At 48.8% G+C, this 16,210-nt stretch overlaps 2 protein-coding genes and 1 pseudogene across 2 annotated transcripts in view; 1 reads left to right on the top strand and 2 right to left on the bottom strand.

Annotated features, from left to right (window-relative positions):
• Positions 1 to 1,238: 1,238 nt before the first annotated feature.
• Positions 1,239 to 2,687, bottom strand: LOC119803807 (putative sperm motility kinase W). Its single transcript, XM_038315240.2, has one exon. It carries the CDS (start codon positions 2,685 to 2,687, stop codon positions 1,239 to 1,241), a length of 1,449 nt encoding a protein of 482 aa, XP_038171168.2.
• Positions 2,686 to 5,997, top strand: LOC119803806 (annotated as a pseudogene).
• Positions 5,998 to 8,019: 2,022 nt separating this feature from the next.
• The window catches only part of Lama1 (laminin subunit alpha 1), a 130,892-nt gene continuing 122,701 nt past the window's right edge, over positions 8,020 to 16,210 (bottom strand). The window contains exons 57-63 of the mRNA XM_038315399.1: positions 15,845 to 15,957; positions 15,074 to 15,263; positions 14,390 to 14,548; positions 13,726 to 13,879; positions 12,187 to 12,320; positions 8,745 to 8,967; positions 8,020 to 8,180 (exon numbers count right to left, since the gene is read on the bottom strand). Coding sequence (XP_038171327.1) covers positions 8,020 to 8,180; positions 8,745 to 8,967; positions 12,187 to 12,320; positions 13,726 to 13,879; positions 14,390 to 14,548; positions 15,074 to 15,263; positions 15,845 to 15,957 — 1,134 coding nt within the window. The remainder of the gene's footprint in view (positions 8,181 to 8,744; positions 8,968 to 12,186; positions 12,321 to 13,725; positions 13,880 to 14,389; positions 14,549 to 15,073; positions 15,264 to 15,844; positions 15,958 to 16,210) is intronic.

Here is a 16,210-nt window from a genome sequence, read left to right as displayed (position 1 = left end):
TCAATGGAGAGCTTGAAGACATTCTCGCAGACCGTCTTCCCTGTTCGTCAGGTGCTTAGCATGGCTATCACAGCTCCCTCTGTACTGGAGAATGGACTTAGTTCCCCATGGAGAGTCCTGTGGCACTGCAGTCATGTCCCCTTCCTGTGCTGGCCGGTGTCCGTAGACTGGGCATGCTGCCTGAGATACTAAACATCCAGACTCTCATCTTCAGATGCTGCTGTCCAGACCTGCCCGACGCCCCTCTCTCGGCTATAAGCAAACATGTCTGAGCTCGGCACCTCCATCTGTTTATCTGAACTGCAGGGAGACCTCGAAGTGACCCCTTTAGCCATGACCACAGTCCCTCTGACAGGCACCAGATCATCACATTAGATTCCATCTGGACGTTTGTTCCCTATGCACAACAGCGTCCTCTCCCTTCTCCACCCCTTGCTCAGGTAGAAGACTGTGACTTTGTGCTTCCGGCCGAGTTCTGTTATAGCCATGCATGAGCTTCAGCCACAACGATCCACCTTTCTTTGTGGTCAGAGACCCTACAATTAGGAAATAAATCCACGATACCGCAGGGACATAGGTCATAACCCTTCTGACAAATCCCTCATCCTGTCTTCTCAGATTTGGAAGACTTAGGGTTGGAGAAGGCATAAATGTTTAGCAGGTAACTCTGTCTCTTGAGGGCATGCTCCTGGAATGCTGCTGTGGAGAAGCCTCTGGCACTGCAAACATCTGCTCCAGACTGAGCATGCAGGGCACACAGGAGCTGGCTATCCAGCTCATCCTCCCATGTTGGTCTTGACACTGTGATGTCAGGCCTTGTGAGCTTAGCACACTCTGCCTGTACAGAGGAGCTGTAGGGAGACATTGAGTTGGCCCCTTTGTGGATTGACCATCGTCACTTTGCCAGTCACTGGACCCCTAAGCAGAGTCTTCCAGTCTGGACATCTGTTCTCTATGGACAACAGATCAACATTCCCTGTCCCATTACTGATCACAGTTTTGCTGACTACTGCCAGTCCAGCTGCATCAGATACCACCGAGGTATGTTCCTGGAGGATTTCTTCCTGAGGATATATGCTAAGTTCCAAGTTTCAATCCAAATTGTGTAGACATCTGGACAACCTGTTGGATACCACAAACATACACATTTTTTTATTTTTCAAATGAAAAATACATGGTGAAAATTAAATATAAAATACACCTCTTACCTACTTGCCCTATTCCTCACTGCGTCTGCCTCATGACTCTTTCAGAGGAGCCACTTCGTTGCTGAATACACGCTGGGTTTGTGGATTTGGAGCCCTCGGGAAGCAACACAATCTTGACAGGCAAGCCCTGATTCTCCTGCACAGTCCCCTGAAGCACCCCGTGTTCTGAGGGAGGCTTGATTTTTCCATGTCAGAGTCAGGTTCAGGTGGCAGGAGCATTCCTTCTAACCTGCTGCTGCAGACGCATGGGGCAGATGCAGCCTTGGTCGGTGGGGCATGGCTCGAAGTGGGGCTTTTCTTCTGGGGACAGCACAGAGGCATGGAGGCACTTCTGGTCATCTTCTGCCCTGGTAGTGTCAGGACATCAGGCAGGTGCTGTTGTGAAGGCTTGGTGTGGAAAAGGCCAAAGGTGGGCTCACTGGCTCTTCTTTTCTGGTAACGACCAGATGTTAAAGGAGGTACCCGAGATGTTGGAGGTGCAGGGCCAGGGTCCGCCGTAGTGACCGAGGGGGTGGAGTCAAGCCCCTGGTGTTCCTGTTCTTGTAGTAACAGGTATGTCCCCATTATCTCATCGTATTTCCGCTTCTGCAGTGAGTCAAAGATCTCGCTGGCGGCAAACCCATAGCCAAACAGCTTGTCAACAATTTTAGGATCTGGGTAGGGGTCTCTAGAGATGTTTTCTTTAGGGTTCTTGACCCATGGATGATATTGAATGTCTTCAATGGAGGGCCTCCTCTCCGGGGCAACTTTTAAAATTTGGTGAATGAGATCTTCAAGTTGCCCAGAGATGTGAGCTGGGATGTCATACATACCAATAGTGATGTTTTTCTCGGTCTCTTCCAGGGTGCTTCCTCTGAAGGGGTGGTGCCCAGTGGTGATAAAGTAGAGCAACACACCCAGACTCCACACGTCTGCCTTCCTCCCATCGTAGCCCTCCCTCAGAACCATTTCTGGGGCATTGTAGCTTTTGGTCCCACAGCGCCCATGCAGCACGGTGCCAGCTCCGCACCTGGTCGCAAGGCCAAAGTCTCCCAGCTTCACATTTCCATGTGCATCTAGCAGGATGTTTGGGGGCTTCAGGTCTCGGTGGACGATGTCATGGTCATGGCAGCACTTTATGGCTGACGCTAGCTGCCCAAATATTATCTGCACCTGTTCCTCCTGCAGCCTGCCTTCTTCTTTAACCAGTTGGTACAGATTGCCTCCCGGCGCATATTCAGTAATTATATAGTAGTATTTTGTTGTCATTAAAACCTGGAAGAGACGAATGATGTGTGGATGTTGCACGGTTTCCAGTACTTCTATCTCTGATATAATGAAGTGCAGGTGTTTCTTCAGATTTTCTACAACTTTAATTGCGACAGGCATGCCTGTGAGGCGATGAAGGGCCAGTTTTACAGAGCCAAATCCACCCTGGCCGATGATGTACAGTATTTTGTATTGCCTGTTTAGGCCCCCCTTTAGGGGGAAGCAAGGCATGAGGCTTGGTGTTTACTGGCCTTCTGTCCAGAAAGGTTGTGCCAAAGATCAAATAACTCCAATTAAGATACCAATGAAGGAGTCCCACAGGTCACCAAAATCAGCTCCCTGGTCTCTGGACAGAAATGCAGCCCAGGCTACAGCCTTATATGCAGGTCACTCATTCTTCCATCTCAGTGGCTGTTTGTGAGGTCAGAGCAAGAGATGGACCAATAGCAGCAGGCTGTAGCCTACAGTGACTGTCTCCATGTCGGGCCCTAGGCACCTTTCCCCTACTTATGAAGATGCAACTAGCGTCCCTCAGCTTCTGCTTCAGTGGATCAAAGAGACAGACAGATGCTTATCCGTTTAGAGATTCCAACCAACACAGTGGCAGTGGCCTTTGTAGCTGCATCCTGAGGACCTCAAACTGTGTCTGGCCCTTTAAGGATGGGTGCAGTTTGAACAGGTGTCGTACAAAGAGACAAAGTTCTTAGCAGATTCTGTCAAAGCCATATTTACAGTCTTCCATTCTTGGGGCCAGAGGAATAAAGGGCATGGGTATGGGGAACTCTTGATCACTCTCTATCCTGAACCTTTTAGTCCTGGTCCTGGTCCAGGGGCTTGCTTCTGGTGTGATGGAACAGGGAACTTTAAGTGTGAATGCCCAGAAAGTAGGAGGCAGCCTGCTGGGGTCTCTTGGGCATGGGGTTACCTTCTTCTTTAGGAAGCAGTGATTGTTGGAAGAAGAGCCTCTAGGCTGTTTTTGTGCCTGTTCACCTCATGGCGTCCTGGGCAACCACTGTGGCGACTCAGCTCCTTATAGATAGGAGATCTGATTTCTCTCTTGTAATCCTGAGTGTTGATTGGCCTTCTGACCAGTGACCAGGGACCATCAGGACAGCTGCTAGAGCACGGCTGCCCCCTCTCATCTGCTTCTCGAGCCCTCTCCAGTCAATCCTATCTCATAGTTCCTGAGAGTCTCTATTTTGGGTACTGGATTTTTGCCTCTGAACCAGATTCTAATCTCTTCTGTCTTTGAGACAAACATAAACTAGTTCATAAGGAGTGGTGGGAACTGAGAGACCAAAGTAAAACGTCCACTCTGTCCTGACTCATCTTCCCAGTCGTGAGCACACCTCGTCCTCCTGAAGGAAGGGACTAGGGCACTCCATGGCAGTGGGGCCGGCATTCATGGGCTTGCTGTCCCACACCATGACCAACAGCATCTTAGGGAAGAAAGGGTTTATTTAGCTTGTATATCGCAATCAAAGCCCATCACCAAGGAAAGTCGGGTAAGGACTTAAGCAGGGCAGAAGCAAAAGCCCTGGGGTAAAGTTAATGATTTGTTCTTCATGGCTTGCTCACCTTGCTTTCTCATATGAAACAGGACCACGGCCCAGGGCTGGCACCCCCCCCCCCACACACACAGCAGGCTGGTAGAGCCTCATCAGTGATGAAGAACGTGATCCACAGACATGATCGCAGGATGAAGTGATGGAGGCAATTTCTTTTTCTTTTTCTTTTTTTTTTGTTTTTGTTTTCTTTTTGTTTTTCGAGTCAGGGTTTCTCTGTGGCTTTGGAGCCTGTCCTGGAACTAGCTCTTGTAGACCAGGCTGGTCTCGAACTCACAGAGATCCACCTGCCTCTGCCTCCTCAGTGCTGGGATTAAAGGCGTGCGCCACCATCGCCCGGCTTGGAGGCAATTTCTTATTGAGTTTCCCCTCCCCTGTGACTCATTTGTGTCAAGTTGGCAGAACCAACCAGTACTCCTGCCCTCTGTGTCAGAGACTACTTCCTTCCTGTTCTGCATTCTGAGAAGTGGCAGTGACTCTAAGAAGTTGGCAGCTCCAGGATCAAGATGTATTTATTAGCCATAGTGTGTCAGCTACATCGTCCCTGGCAGGAGCTGACTCAGCTTGACTCTGCAGGTTTTCCAGACCTTCCTTCTGTGCCCTCCCCTCCCCTTGTTAAGCCCTCCTGGGTCTTGGCCTGAAGTGATTATTTGAAATTTCTTCTCTTTAAACGCACCTTGGATTCCAAGACCTAAACCTACTCTGGATAATATGACAGGCTCTAGGTTTGCTTAAGAGGCAGATATCTGAGGCACATATCTGAGGGCGTTTCTGAAAGAGGTGTCTCTGAGTTAGTAAGACCCATCCTGAAGATTCTGTGTGGAACAATTCCTCAGGCTGCATTACCAGCAGTAAAGATCTGAGAAAACAACTGGAATCTCAGCAGTCAGACTGTCTGGGACTCTTGACTGGGACACATGACATCGTCCACTGAGACCTGAAGCTCCCAAACATCCTGCTGGATGCAGAGGGAAATGCAAAGCTGGGAGATTTTGGCCTTGCGACCAGGTGTGTAACTGGCCCTGTGCTGTAAGGGCGCTGTGGGACCAAAAGCTACAATGCCCCAGAAATGGTTCTGAGGGAGGGCTACCATGGGAGGAAGGCAGACTTGTGGAGTCTGGGTGTGTTGCTCTACTTTATCACCACTGGGCACCACCCCTTCAGAGGAAGCACCCTGGAAGAGACCGAGAAAAACATCACTATTGGTATGTATGACATCCCAGCTCACATCTCTGGGCAACTTGAAAATCTCATTCACCAAATTTTAAAAGTTGCCCCGGAGAGGAGGCCCTCCATTGAAGACATTCAATATCATCCATGGGTCAAGAACCCTAAAGAAAACATCTCTAGAGACCCCTACCCAGATCCTAAAATTGTTGACAAGCTGTTTGGCTATGGGTTTGCCGCCAGCGAGATCTTTGACTCACTGCAGAAGCGGAAATACGATGAGATAATGGGGACATACCTGTTACTACAAGAACAGGAACACCAGGGGCTTGACTCCACCCCCTCGGTCACTACGGTGGACCCTGGCCCTGCACCTCCAACATCTCGGGTACCTCCTTTAACATCTGGTCGTTACCGGAAAAGAAGAGCCAGTGAGCCCACCTTTGGCCTTTTCCACACCAAGCCTTCACAACAGCACCTGCCTGATGTCCTGACACTACCAGGGCAGAAGATGACCAGAAGTGTCTCCATGCCTCTGTGCTGTCCCCAGAAGAAGAGTCCCACTTGTAGCTCTGCCCCACGACCAAAGTTGCGGCTGCCCCATGTGTCTGGAGCAGCATGTTGGAAGAGGAAATGCCCTGCCACCTGGACCTGTCTCTGACATGGGCAAAGCATGTCGCCCTCAGAACGTCGGCTATTTCAGGGGACTGTGCAGGAGAATCAGGGCTTGCCTGTCAAGATTGTGTTGCTTCCCGAGGACTCCAAATGCACAAACCCGGCGTGTGTTCAACAAGAGGCAGACGCAGTGAAGTATAGGGCAAGTAGGTAAGAGATGGTGAATATGTTCTTTATATTTAACTTTTACTATGGGTTGTCAATGTCTTTTTCATTGGGAAAAATTGGAAAAATCAGAAATGTGCATGTTTGTGGTGTCCAATGGGGAGTTCAGATGTATTTCTACACAATTTCGATTGAAACCTGCTACTTAGTGTTGTGATCCAGCTGCCCTCACTCCCCCTGACTGACAGCGGAACTTTGACAAGGATGTTTGTGTTCTTTCTGGCCAAGGGGGAGGGTGGGGTGGGGGGGTGGGGGTGTGTGTCTCCACAGAAGCAGTAGAGGTATAAAAGGTTGCTGGGCAAAATAAAGGTTGCTGTTCTTCCACCTGAAAAGAAGCCTCCTTGTGTCAATCCTGGCAACCTCCCGTCAGTCTCGGCTATCCAGGCTGCGCTGGCTGTAGCACTTAGCATACCTCCTCAGGAAAAAAATCCTCCAGGAACATTCCTAGGTGGTATCTGATGCAGCAAGACTGTGATCAGTACTGGGATGAGGGATGTGGATCTGTTGTCCACTGGGAACAGCTGTCCAGATTGGAAGACTCTGCTTACAGATCCAGTGCCTGGCAAAGTGACAATGCTCAGAGCACAAAGGAGCCAACTCCATGTCACCCTACAGTTCACCTAGACAGAATGTGCTGAGCTCCGGGAGGCCTGACCTCACAGTGTTGAGGCCAACATGGGGTACCCAGCTTGTCCTCCCCATGTTCATTCTTACCTGCAGAAAAATCAAAAGCAAGAAGGAGCACCCAGTTCCTGAACAGCCTTCTGAGGAGACCGGCTTCTTCTCAGCGGCCCATTGGGAATGCCTGTGTACACAAAGGCGGCAGGCCAGGAACCTGAACTGACAGGCAGAGGGTTGGCCTTTCCCTGTCTCTGTACTTCCTTAAACGTAGCATTGCACACGTCGAATTTTCTGCCTTAGAACTCCTCCTACCTATGGTGAAGTCTACAAATGATGGAATCTGTTGGTACGCACCTCACAGTCACTGGGGGTTAAAAGTGGAGAAACGCACAGGACCGCATCCTGCCACTTGGACAAGCTCTACGTGCAGCGTCAGGAAGCATTTGACAGCAGAACCACTTTTGCAGTAAGAATAAAGAATGGCTTCTTCAGTTTAGGTATTCCTCCCATTTTAAGTGGAATACTACCATAGAAATATGATTTACAAAGGACTCAGATCTAGAAATACTGTTTTTAAACCCAGTGTTTGAGTACGGTGTGCACAACACTTCACTGGCAGGAGGACTCAGTGTTCCTGCTAGGAATGATTCTTCAGACTGTGCCGGACTAAAACCCATGTTTCCCCTCAGTGACACACCATTCTATAGCAAACATTTTTATTCTTCTGTTTGTCAGGCTAATATGTGTTTGCAAAATTCATGTGACAAATTCTTTCCTGAGGATGGCACTTAATTGATTTCACTCTCTTGAAAACTTGATCTTGTTTCTCTGGCTGCTTGTGTGGAGAGGCATGAAGTTCTATCCCAACCAGGGGGGGAGGGGTGAGGGGATGTGGGGGGGTGGGGTATCACATGTCTCAGACTCTGGATCCTACTGGGAGTCTTTAAACAATGTTTCTGTTTTGGTAGGAAACAAACTAGACTGTGTCCTAATTGCTACCCAGTGAGTACAATGTATGAAGGTTAAAAAAGCAAAGAGAGAAGAAATGAAACTATCCCTATTCTGCTCTAATCTGTGATCTGCCCCCACCCCCAGGGAACACTATCAAGTCTTCAACAGAATGTACCAAGTCCACAGTGATCCATTTGGACAACCTGAAAAAGGAGACCACGAATTCAACGGACATTTTGGACTATTTAATAGAGGTATCTGTTGTACATGTGGCTTTAGTTCAACATAAATACATCATTTTTCTCTGGAAATATAACCTGAGTTGGAAATGAAACCTGAAGAGAAGACACTTGAGTTCACCAACTTGTTTCTCCTCAGCATGTTAGCAATGATCCCAAAGGAGGGTTTCTGGCAGCAGTTCAGGACTCAGGCCCAGGGCAGGAATGAGGGAAGACTCCTTGTATGTCAAAAGCCCCGCTCAAGTCCAAGGCTTGCACCTGTGTTCCCCTGCTCAGCTTCAGATTCCTCACACAGCCCCGGAACGAGGTCTGGCTGGTCAGACAGTTCTGCTTGACATGGGCTGTTGAGAAAACAAGAGATAAGCCTTGCTCAATTTTGTTGATAGGGTAAGCTGTACATTAGGGACAAAAATAATCTAAGTGGATCTTCTATCAAACCAGGCTATTTCCCACACATGTGGCTTTAGTGGATGGCAGAATTCCTCGGTACTGTTAACACATGATAACTTGAAGACATAGCCATGACTTGAAAAATCATGCAACAGGCGTTAAGGATTTGCAGTAATTTCCCGGGACATCTTAAATGCTCAATTCAAAATGCAAAATTGGTGCAAGAGGATGAAACCTGCCTAACCCTGTGACTTAGAACCTGACCTTGGGAGCCATCGAGGGAAGAGGTATGATCATCCCACCTGCTTGCCATCAGAACCATTGTCCTCATTGAGAAATGTGTGAGGGTTATGCTAAATTCCCCAAGAATGTTTAGGTATGCTATTCCAAACAGCTTTTCTAAATTGGTGAGACTTATTGAACCGTGTATTTCTCAATCCCTAGCCTGTATTCCTCTGGGCTTCTACCTCCCCGGCTGGGCCTCCTACGTAGGCAAAGACTGGAGTCATACATACCAGGATAGCCGCCCACATAAATGGGATCGTTAGTGTCTGCCGAGGTGGAATGGGTGTGAGGACTTTCAGCCCTAACAGGATTCCCATCCACGGTCAGGGTAATGCGGTGTTTGTTTTTCTGGGCTTGGAGCGTGTGCCATTTCCCGTCACAGAGAGTTCTGGAGGCTCTGGGCTCGTATGTGGCTGTTATCCTACCAGCGCCATTGTTGACGTGAAATAAGACCTGAACAAAGCAAACACTTGGGTGAGTTTTTCTGCTTAGGACCACCGTCTTCTTTGCACTAGATCTCAGCCAGAAGACCAAGAAGCCATGGAGCACAGAGCATTGATGAATTGTTCTCAGAGTGGAGCAAGTCATAGGATTCTGGAAACATGGAGCACGGACCATGAGAAACAAACAGTAGTGGAGGAAAATCACCTCCTCAAGAACTTGGGCTCTGTCCCAGTCCTCACAGCTCTGAAATCAGCGCTTCGTTTTCAGGGCACTGTGGACATTTTTTGGGAGTTTGTAGTTCAGAAGGCTGAGCGTTGGCAGCACCTGTGTACAATTGCCCACTGACTTCGCTCTAACAAACCGCAGATGCTCTCTCTACAACAGGCCCACTGACTTCGCTCTAACAGACCACAGATGCTCTCTCTACAACATCCCACTGACTTTGCTCTAACAGACCACAGATGCTCTCTCTACAACAGTGTGGCAAACAAAGGCCAGGACATAGCAAAGGGCCGAGAGGGTTCTGGGCTGAACAGTTTTCACTCCAAAATTCACACGTTGAAGTTCTCATCTCTAGCACTCCTCAGGAAAGAATGATATTTGGCTATGAGGACCTTAATGGGGTCACTGAGGTCACTGAGGTGGACTTTAATCCAATCGGTGTCTCTATAAAAGGCATCAGAACACGGACTCACAGAGAAAAGATAATGTGAAGAGATGGAAGCCAAGCATAAGCCAAGGAGAGGGGCCCTCAGAAGGAACCAGCCCCCCTAAGCCTTAGACGTCCAGCCTCCAGAGCTGGGAGAGTCAGCTTTTGTGTTTGGGCCTCCTGCCTGCATCACTTAGTTCTAGCAGCTCAGGATGAGGGAGGAGGGGAGAATTTTAAACATGCCGTTACGGTGGAATGTTATTTTAACTGGGCAAAGATGTGTTACATTTGTTTATGCTCTAGAATATTACCTTAATTATGTGAAGGCATGTTACATTTGTTTATGCTGCTTTTGTTGAACACGTAAGGACGTGTGTTTAATTATGTAAAGGTGTGTTGGATTTGTTTCACCTGGCCTGCCTAAGGCACCTGATCGGTCTAATGAAAAGGTGAAAGACCAGTAGCTAAGCCAGGAAAAGCATGGGCGGGGCTGGGCAGCAGAGAAAATAAATAGGAGGCAGAATCTAGGTTCTGGAGAAGAACAGGGGTGGGGTGGGGTTAAGAGGTGAGAGGTCAAGGGTGAGGAGAGAACGGAAAGAAAGAGAGGAAGATGCCCTGGGCAAGACATCAGTCTCCTGCCTGGCAGACACAAGAGGCAGGGAAGGAAAGAAAAATAAAAAGCCCCAAGGCAAAAGATAGATAAAGAGAAACAGGTTAATTTAAGTGAAAAGAGCTAGTCAGAAATGAGCCTAAGCTGGGCCCAGCATTCATAACTAACAAGAAAAAGTCTCCGTGTCACTATTTGAGAGCTGATTGGCAGCCCAGCGAGAAAAAGCCGAGTACATGTTGTTCTAAGTTTCTCATCCCAGCTACTGCAAACAGTGAGGCCATGAATGCTCCAAAGTCTGGTTGAGGGGGAGGTTTTTATCGTAGCTATGTGGGAGAGCACAGTCTGAGGCTCTGGAAGAGTCCAGAGCAGGAGGGGAAAGGAGCAGAGTGCGCGTGGCCATGGGAGGAGAGCGGAGGGGGTGTGGAGCGAGAAGGGAAATGAAGAGAGAACAAAGACGAGAGAGCCAAAAGAGGAGCAAGAGAACATGGCTGAAACAGCAGGGTCACACAGGAATCGGGCTGCCGGAAGGGAAGCCCCAGAGCTAGAGAAGTTTTAGAGTTTGGGGTAGGGGCCTGGATGAGAAGAGCTGAGAAGACCCCTTCTGAGTGAGCCTGGAGGGCGGCATGTTTCTTGGTATGCTAATGGACACCACAGGGAGCCATTTGGTTCTGACACCTATGACAATTATTTTAGAGTAGACTGTGACAGATTAAAGATACGCACTGCAGACCATTGGACACAGCACTAACTGAAGTTGAAAGGGAGCAGGAAGTGAGAGAACACAGCAGAAAAGTAAGACATGGAACAGAATACAGAAGCACATTTTTATACCTATTACACTCCCGATAACTTTTTAAAAGATTATCACAAAAAACATTGCAAATAGATACTAAGTTTTTTTTTTTTTTTTTTTTTTTTTTTTTTTAATTAAAGTCTAGGATAAGAGGGAAAGCCGGCTCTAAACTGTAGCCTGGAAGCAGCAATTGAAGTGGGAGGAGGGGCAGGGCAAGGCAAATAGAACTTTGCCAGTGTCCCATGAGCCCACTGTGGGAAATCTAAGGGCCAAGAACCTGGAAACGAAATGCTAAAAACGAGCAAGCAAGTTCATGGGAGCCTGCAAGGAGACTTCTGTTCCGCTGGACTTCTCTGAGTGCCCTGGTGCCTCCTACTTACATGGACACAGTCAGATTGGCTCAGAGTGCACGTCAGTGACCTCACTTTAATCGAGTTACCCTTTCATTCACATTTATTTATTGTGTGTATCTGTGTGCTCATGCATGAGCACATGCAGAAACTACAGAACTTGGCTGGAATTGGTTCTTTCCTACCATCCTGTGGATCCTGGGGGTTGAACTGCGGTTGTTAGGATTGGCACCTGGCATTCATGCCCAGGAAGCCATCTCGCTGGCTCCCAATTACCTCCTTAAAGTCTACACAAGATCACATCCTGAGAGATGAGAGTAGGTAGGGCTTTAGCATGTGAATTTGAGGGACACCATCTTCCTCGCCTTCCAAAGGGAATAATGAAGTATCTTATAATAAAACTGGTGTCAGAGCTCACCAGGAGAGGGCAACCCAAGACGCCAATGTCCACGGTTTCTGTGGCTTAAGTGTGGCATGGCATACGTGCCCATTTCTCTCCTGTGCCAGGCAGTGGGATGATGGTAGCTCTAGCTGGAGATGCAGCACTGGCGAAGCCACTTGGGAGGTCTAGTCCCAAGGTTGAAGTGGACACGGTTTATACATGGCTTAGATGTCACCACTCAGTGGCAACACTGAGACCCCAGGCCATTTGTGCCAACAGCCCAAAGTATAGGGGCCCCTGAGGACCAACTGCAGGGGCCCCAACTGACACCCCACAGCAAGAGAAGGGACCCCAGCTCCCCTCCACATGCTCACGTGGCCCCAAAGGGGAGGAAAGGGAGAATGAACACCAGGAACAGCCATGGCACGGAGGCAGGGCACCTACCTTGCCGTCTACAATCTCTAGGCCAATAGCGTCCACTTTGGCACTGCTGATCCCCAGGAGGACGCCGTTCTTAGAGGAGGTTCGGAACTCCAGGGTGATGTTTAAATCTAATCGCACTCTGTAGCCTTCCTTGACTGAAAAACACAGGACACACTGATACTGAGAGAACCCGTAAGATGGACTTTTCAGGCTGCCTTTGGCTGGCCAAGCATTCATGCTATTGGCCAAGTTCAAGATCATGCTACACTCCCACCCATGCTCAGGGTCTCAGCTCTTCCATTCCCCAGTAAGAAGAAGCATTGCCCTTCACCCCCCCCCCCCCCCGCTTCTGTTTGTTTTAATGGAGTCTTGCTACGTAGTCAAGTTGGTACACATATACAATTGTCCCGACTCTGCGTCCTGAGTGCTGAGATCACGGATGTACACAACCAATAGGAACACTGCCATTGAAGAGGGTGTTCAGTCACAAACCAGAGCAAGCGTTGGCAGGGACTTCCGTCATCTGCAGCCCTGGGGACATGGGTCCCTTAGGCCCTGGTTGCATTCAGTCTGGTGATCTTTCCGTGTGTTTTGAAGATTTATCCCCCTTAGTCTTTAGCTTCTTAATTTGTATGCACCTTGGATAGCATCACTTACTGGTTGTATCAGCCTCTACAGTAGGTGTTTTCAAAGTGGGGGGTTGAATAATTTTATTCTTTAATTCAAGTGACAAAAAGAGTTGGATATTGTCAATAGAAGGCATTTGTCACCATGCCTGGGGCTGAATGAAAAGGGGAGGTGGTGCTATCATAGCCTACACAGAATTAAATGTACTACTTGCCTATGTTGGAATTACAGATGCACATGCCTGCTTTTTTGTTTGTTTCTCAAGATACGGCTTCTCTATGTGTAGACACAGCTATCCTGGAACTAACTCTGTAGGCCAGGCTGGCCTCACAGAGTTCTGCCTCTGTCTCCTGAGTGCTGGGATTAAAGGTGTGCACCACCGCTCAGCTGACACACCTGCTTTTTAATTCAAAGGTCTTTATTAACTTGGACAGGGAACATGCCCTGCTTAAACCTGGGGAATGTGCAGATGAAGCCAGGAGTTCGCGACTGTCCAGTTCTGCAGGGAGAAAGCCTTGTTAGGCCTCCTGCAGAGCACAAGACTGGCACAGGCTTCTGCACAAACAGGCAAAAAAACACTAGAAACAGATCAGAGCACTGAATGAAAGAAACACGGTCTTAGGCAGTCTTTCCAGCTGAGTCCTAGCCTATCAGTGTTTCCTGGATCCACATCAGCTTAGAGTACACACTAAACCCAGGGCACTCCTTCTAGATGTCAGCTTAGAGTACACACTAAACCCAGGGCACTCCTTCCAGACGTCAGCTTAGAGTACACACTAAACCCAGGGTGCTCCTTCTAGACGTCATTACACACTAAACCCAGAGTGTTCCTTCTGGACATCAGCTTAGAGTACACACTAAATCCAGAGCACTCCTAGACGTCATTACACACTAAACCCAAGGCACTCCTTCCAGACTGCTAAGAGCACGTACCAAGAGCTGCATATCCACTTCCTTCAAAGAAAGTTCCTTCTTGGGCCAATACATAGCACCTGTCCACTGCAAAGGCAGACGTGGGGCTGGCTTTATCCAGCTGTTTGCTGTTTACTGTCACTTCCCCAATGCAGGCAGGGATGCTGTGGGTCGTCTAAACCAAGAGAGACAGGAGAGGAGGTGGTGATGATGACACAGGGCATCTTTCTCCTGTACTTCACTGAAACTGTCTCAATAACACACATTACACCATCTTGGTTTTTAAGGCACAACTGTGGCAATCCCTCACATGAATGTTTCGCTTTCTCCCCTCAGTCCAGTACTTTGGTGATAATGTAGTGGAAGTGTGTTCTCTCTTTTTCCTAAAATACTCCTGGAATCCAGACTGCTTCTCTCACTAAAATACCATACAATTGCCTGGACTTTTCCCGAGTTGCTTTGGGACTGCATGTCTTCATTAAAAGAGAAGTTCATTAGCTGGGAGGCAGGAAAAGCTGGAAGGATGGCTCTGAGGGTAAGCTCCAGCACATGACCTGTGCACATGCGCTGAAGGGTCTGCACCTTCTGGTGAGCCCCAGGTTCAGGCAGAATAACTTAAACAGAAGCATCGGAGAATGATGGCCTTGTACGGAAACACAACCCCAGCAAGGTGGCCGCTGCTTACGTTCCCAATGTTCCTGGCCCTGTAGTGGACAGGAAGGCCTCCAAGGTACAGCTTCCCTTCCACATCCAGTGTGGTTGCATTGCCCACCACAGTCACAGTCGGGGACTCTTGGCCATCAACAGTCAGGAAGCCCTTTCTTTTAACGTACTCCGTCTTGACCTGCACGAGATGAAAACATCCGGAACTTGTAAACTATTTAAGAAAACTTTAACAGATGTGTGCATGTGTTTCTTAGATCTTCAAGAGCCCAGGTTCTGTGGTGGGCTCGGCCTGTGGCACAGCCAGAGCTGAGGATATGGCTGAAGCTATGGGAAATGGGAAGACTACAGCTGAGCTCCAGAACTCTGGTTACCAGCAGCCACCACAGTGAGCGGCTCGGTCCTTTCAGGCCCCAGGTGGGCTTTACTGGCTTCCTGTCAAGTCAAAAACATTTTAGAGACCTTCAGTTCATTCTGTAACCAGCTGTTGCGTGCTTAGTGGGTGTTCAGAACAGAAAAGTGCCTGGAGGGATTCAGGAAGCAAAAAAAGGGCCCTTCTGACAAGATGCTTACATCATTTCGGGGGATGTCAAACATAAGGCCAATGCGGGATCAAAATGCGTAGCTTCCCTTCAAGAAAATGCAATCAGTACCAGAGATGGAGGGAGAAAATTTGGAACAGGAGACAGGACTCCCAAGAACTTACTGTGTGCCATTTGCCATCACTGAGCAGTGTAGGATGAGAGACCTTGGTCCGGCCCTTGCCAAGGTCAAACATGAAGTGGAGGCGGCCCTCGTGGAGCTGGAGTATGGCATAGTCCATTTGGTTCTGATGTGCCATGTAGTAAATAAGGCCACTGGAGGCAAATGTCCGGATGTTCAGCTGCACCTGGAGCCTGAGAGAGAACAGGAAGTCAGCACCAGGGATCAGGAAGGTCAGCTTCTTGTATCTAAACTTGCCTCCAAGAGATTACCCACTGCTGCTTCAGCATGTGTATTTATTTAGCTTCTCAAGAGAGAGGTCTTCATTCACTTGTGCGCCCATTCGTGGCACAGCGGGCCACTGTCTGATGGGAACAGTTCTATGACAGTAAATGAGGGGTCCCTTAGGCCTGAAAGGAAGGCTGGACCATGTCACAGTTGTCCTGTATCACTGAGAGGCCCACAGGTGGCTGTACTAAGCTGTTAGAGTGGACCCAACTCTGGAAAGATTTCAATTCAGTTAAGCCCCGAGTGTCAAAAATGGGCACGGCTCCCCCACAGGCCAGTAGAAAAGCCTTTGTTTGTTTTATGACCAAAAAAAAAAAAAAAGAGTATGTGACCAAGGGAGCCCGATGAGAGGTGACAGATGGGATCCTTGCCTGGATCCCTGTGGGCACTGAACCTGTCTGGTAGGAGCACGTTTCAGAAGTCAGCACCACACTTGCCTCATCGTCTAGCAACGAAAACCTCAGAGGGACCTCAGGAAAAAGCTTACCTCTTTCGGACTTCGGACTGATTCAAAGGCAACACTAAGTGGCTGTTTTGTGAGAGGCCAAACTGGTGGGCGCCTGGAACAAACCCTGGAGCCGTGTCCACTGTGCACAGTTCCTGTAAGAGGCAGATGAGGACCCTCAGCCGCTGTAGCAGGACCCCGCTGACTCGGGTGTGTTCTTCCACAAAGAAAATGTCACAGAGGCCGCTGTGTCAGGCAGGACAGCAGCAGCTGCCACTGTGGTCTGACTTCTGACTTATCCTGAGCTCTGTTTTAAACCACGTGCCTTTACATCCTCTCTCCCTAGAGAGCAGCCTGAGCTTCCTTCTATCTTTTACCATCACCAAAGTTCACTTTCCTTCAAATAGA

Source organism: Arvicola amphibius, chromosome 18 (assembly GCF_903992535.2).
Source record: "Arvicola amphibius chromosome 18, mArvAmp1.2, whole genome shotgun sequence".
In the NCBI taxonomy this organism is placed as follows: Eukaryota; Metazoa; Chordata; class Mammalia; order Rodentia; family Cricetidae; genus Arvicola; species Arvicola amphibius.
The sequence above is the reverse complement of the archived record's forward strand: the minus strand, read 5'-3'. Positions and strand labels throughout refer to the sequence as shown.

Coding starts and splice junctions, on each gene's coding strand:
- LOC119803807 (XM_038315240.2), bottom strand. CDS start 2,687: ATGCCTTGCTTCCCCCTAAAGGGGGGCCTAAACAGGCAATACAAAATA.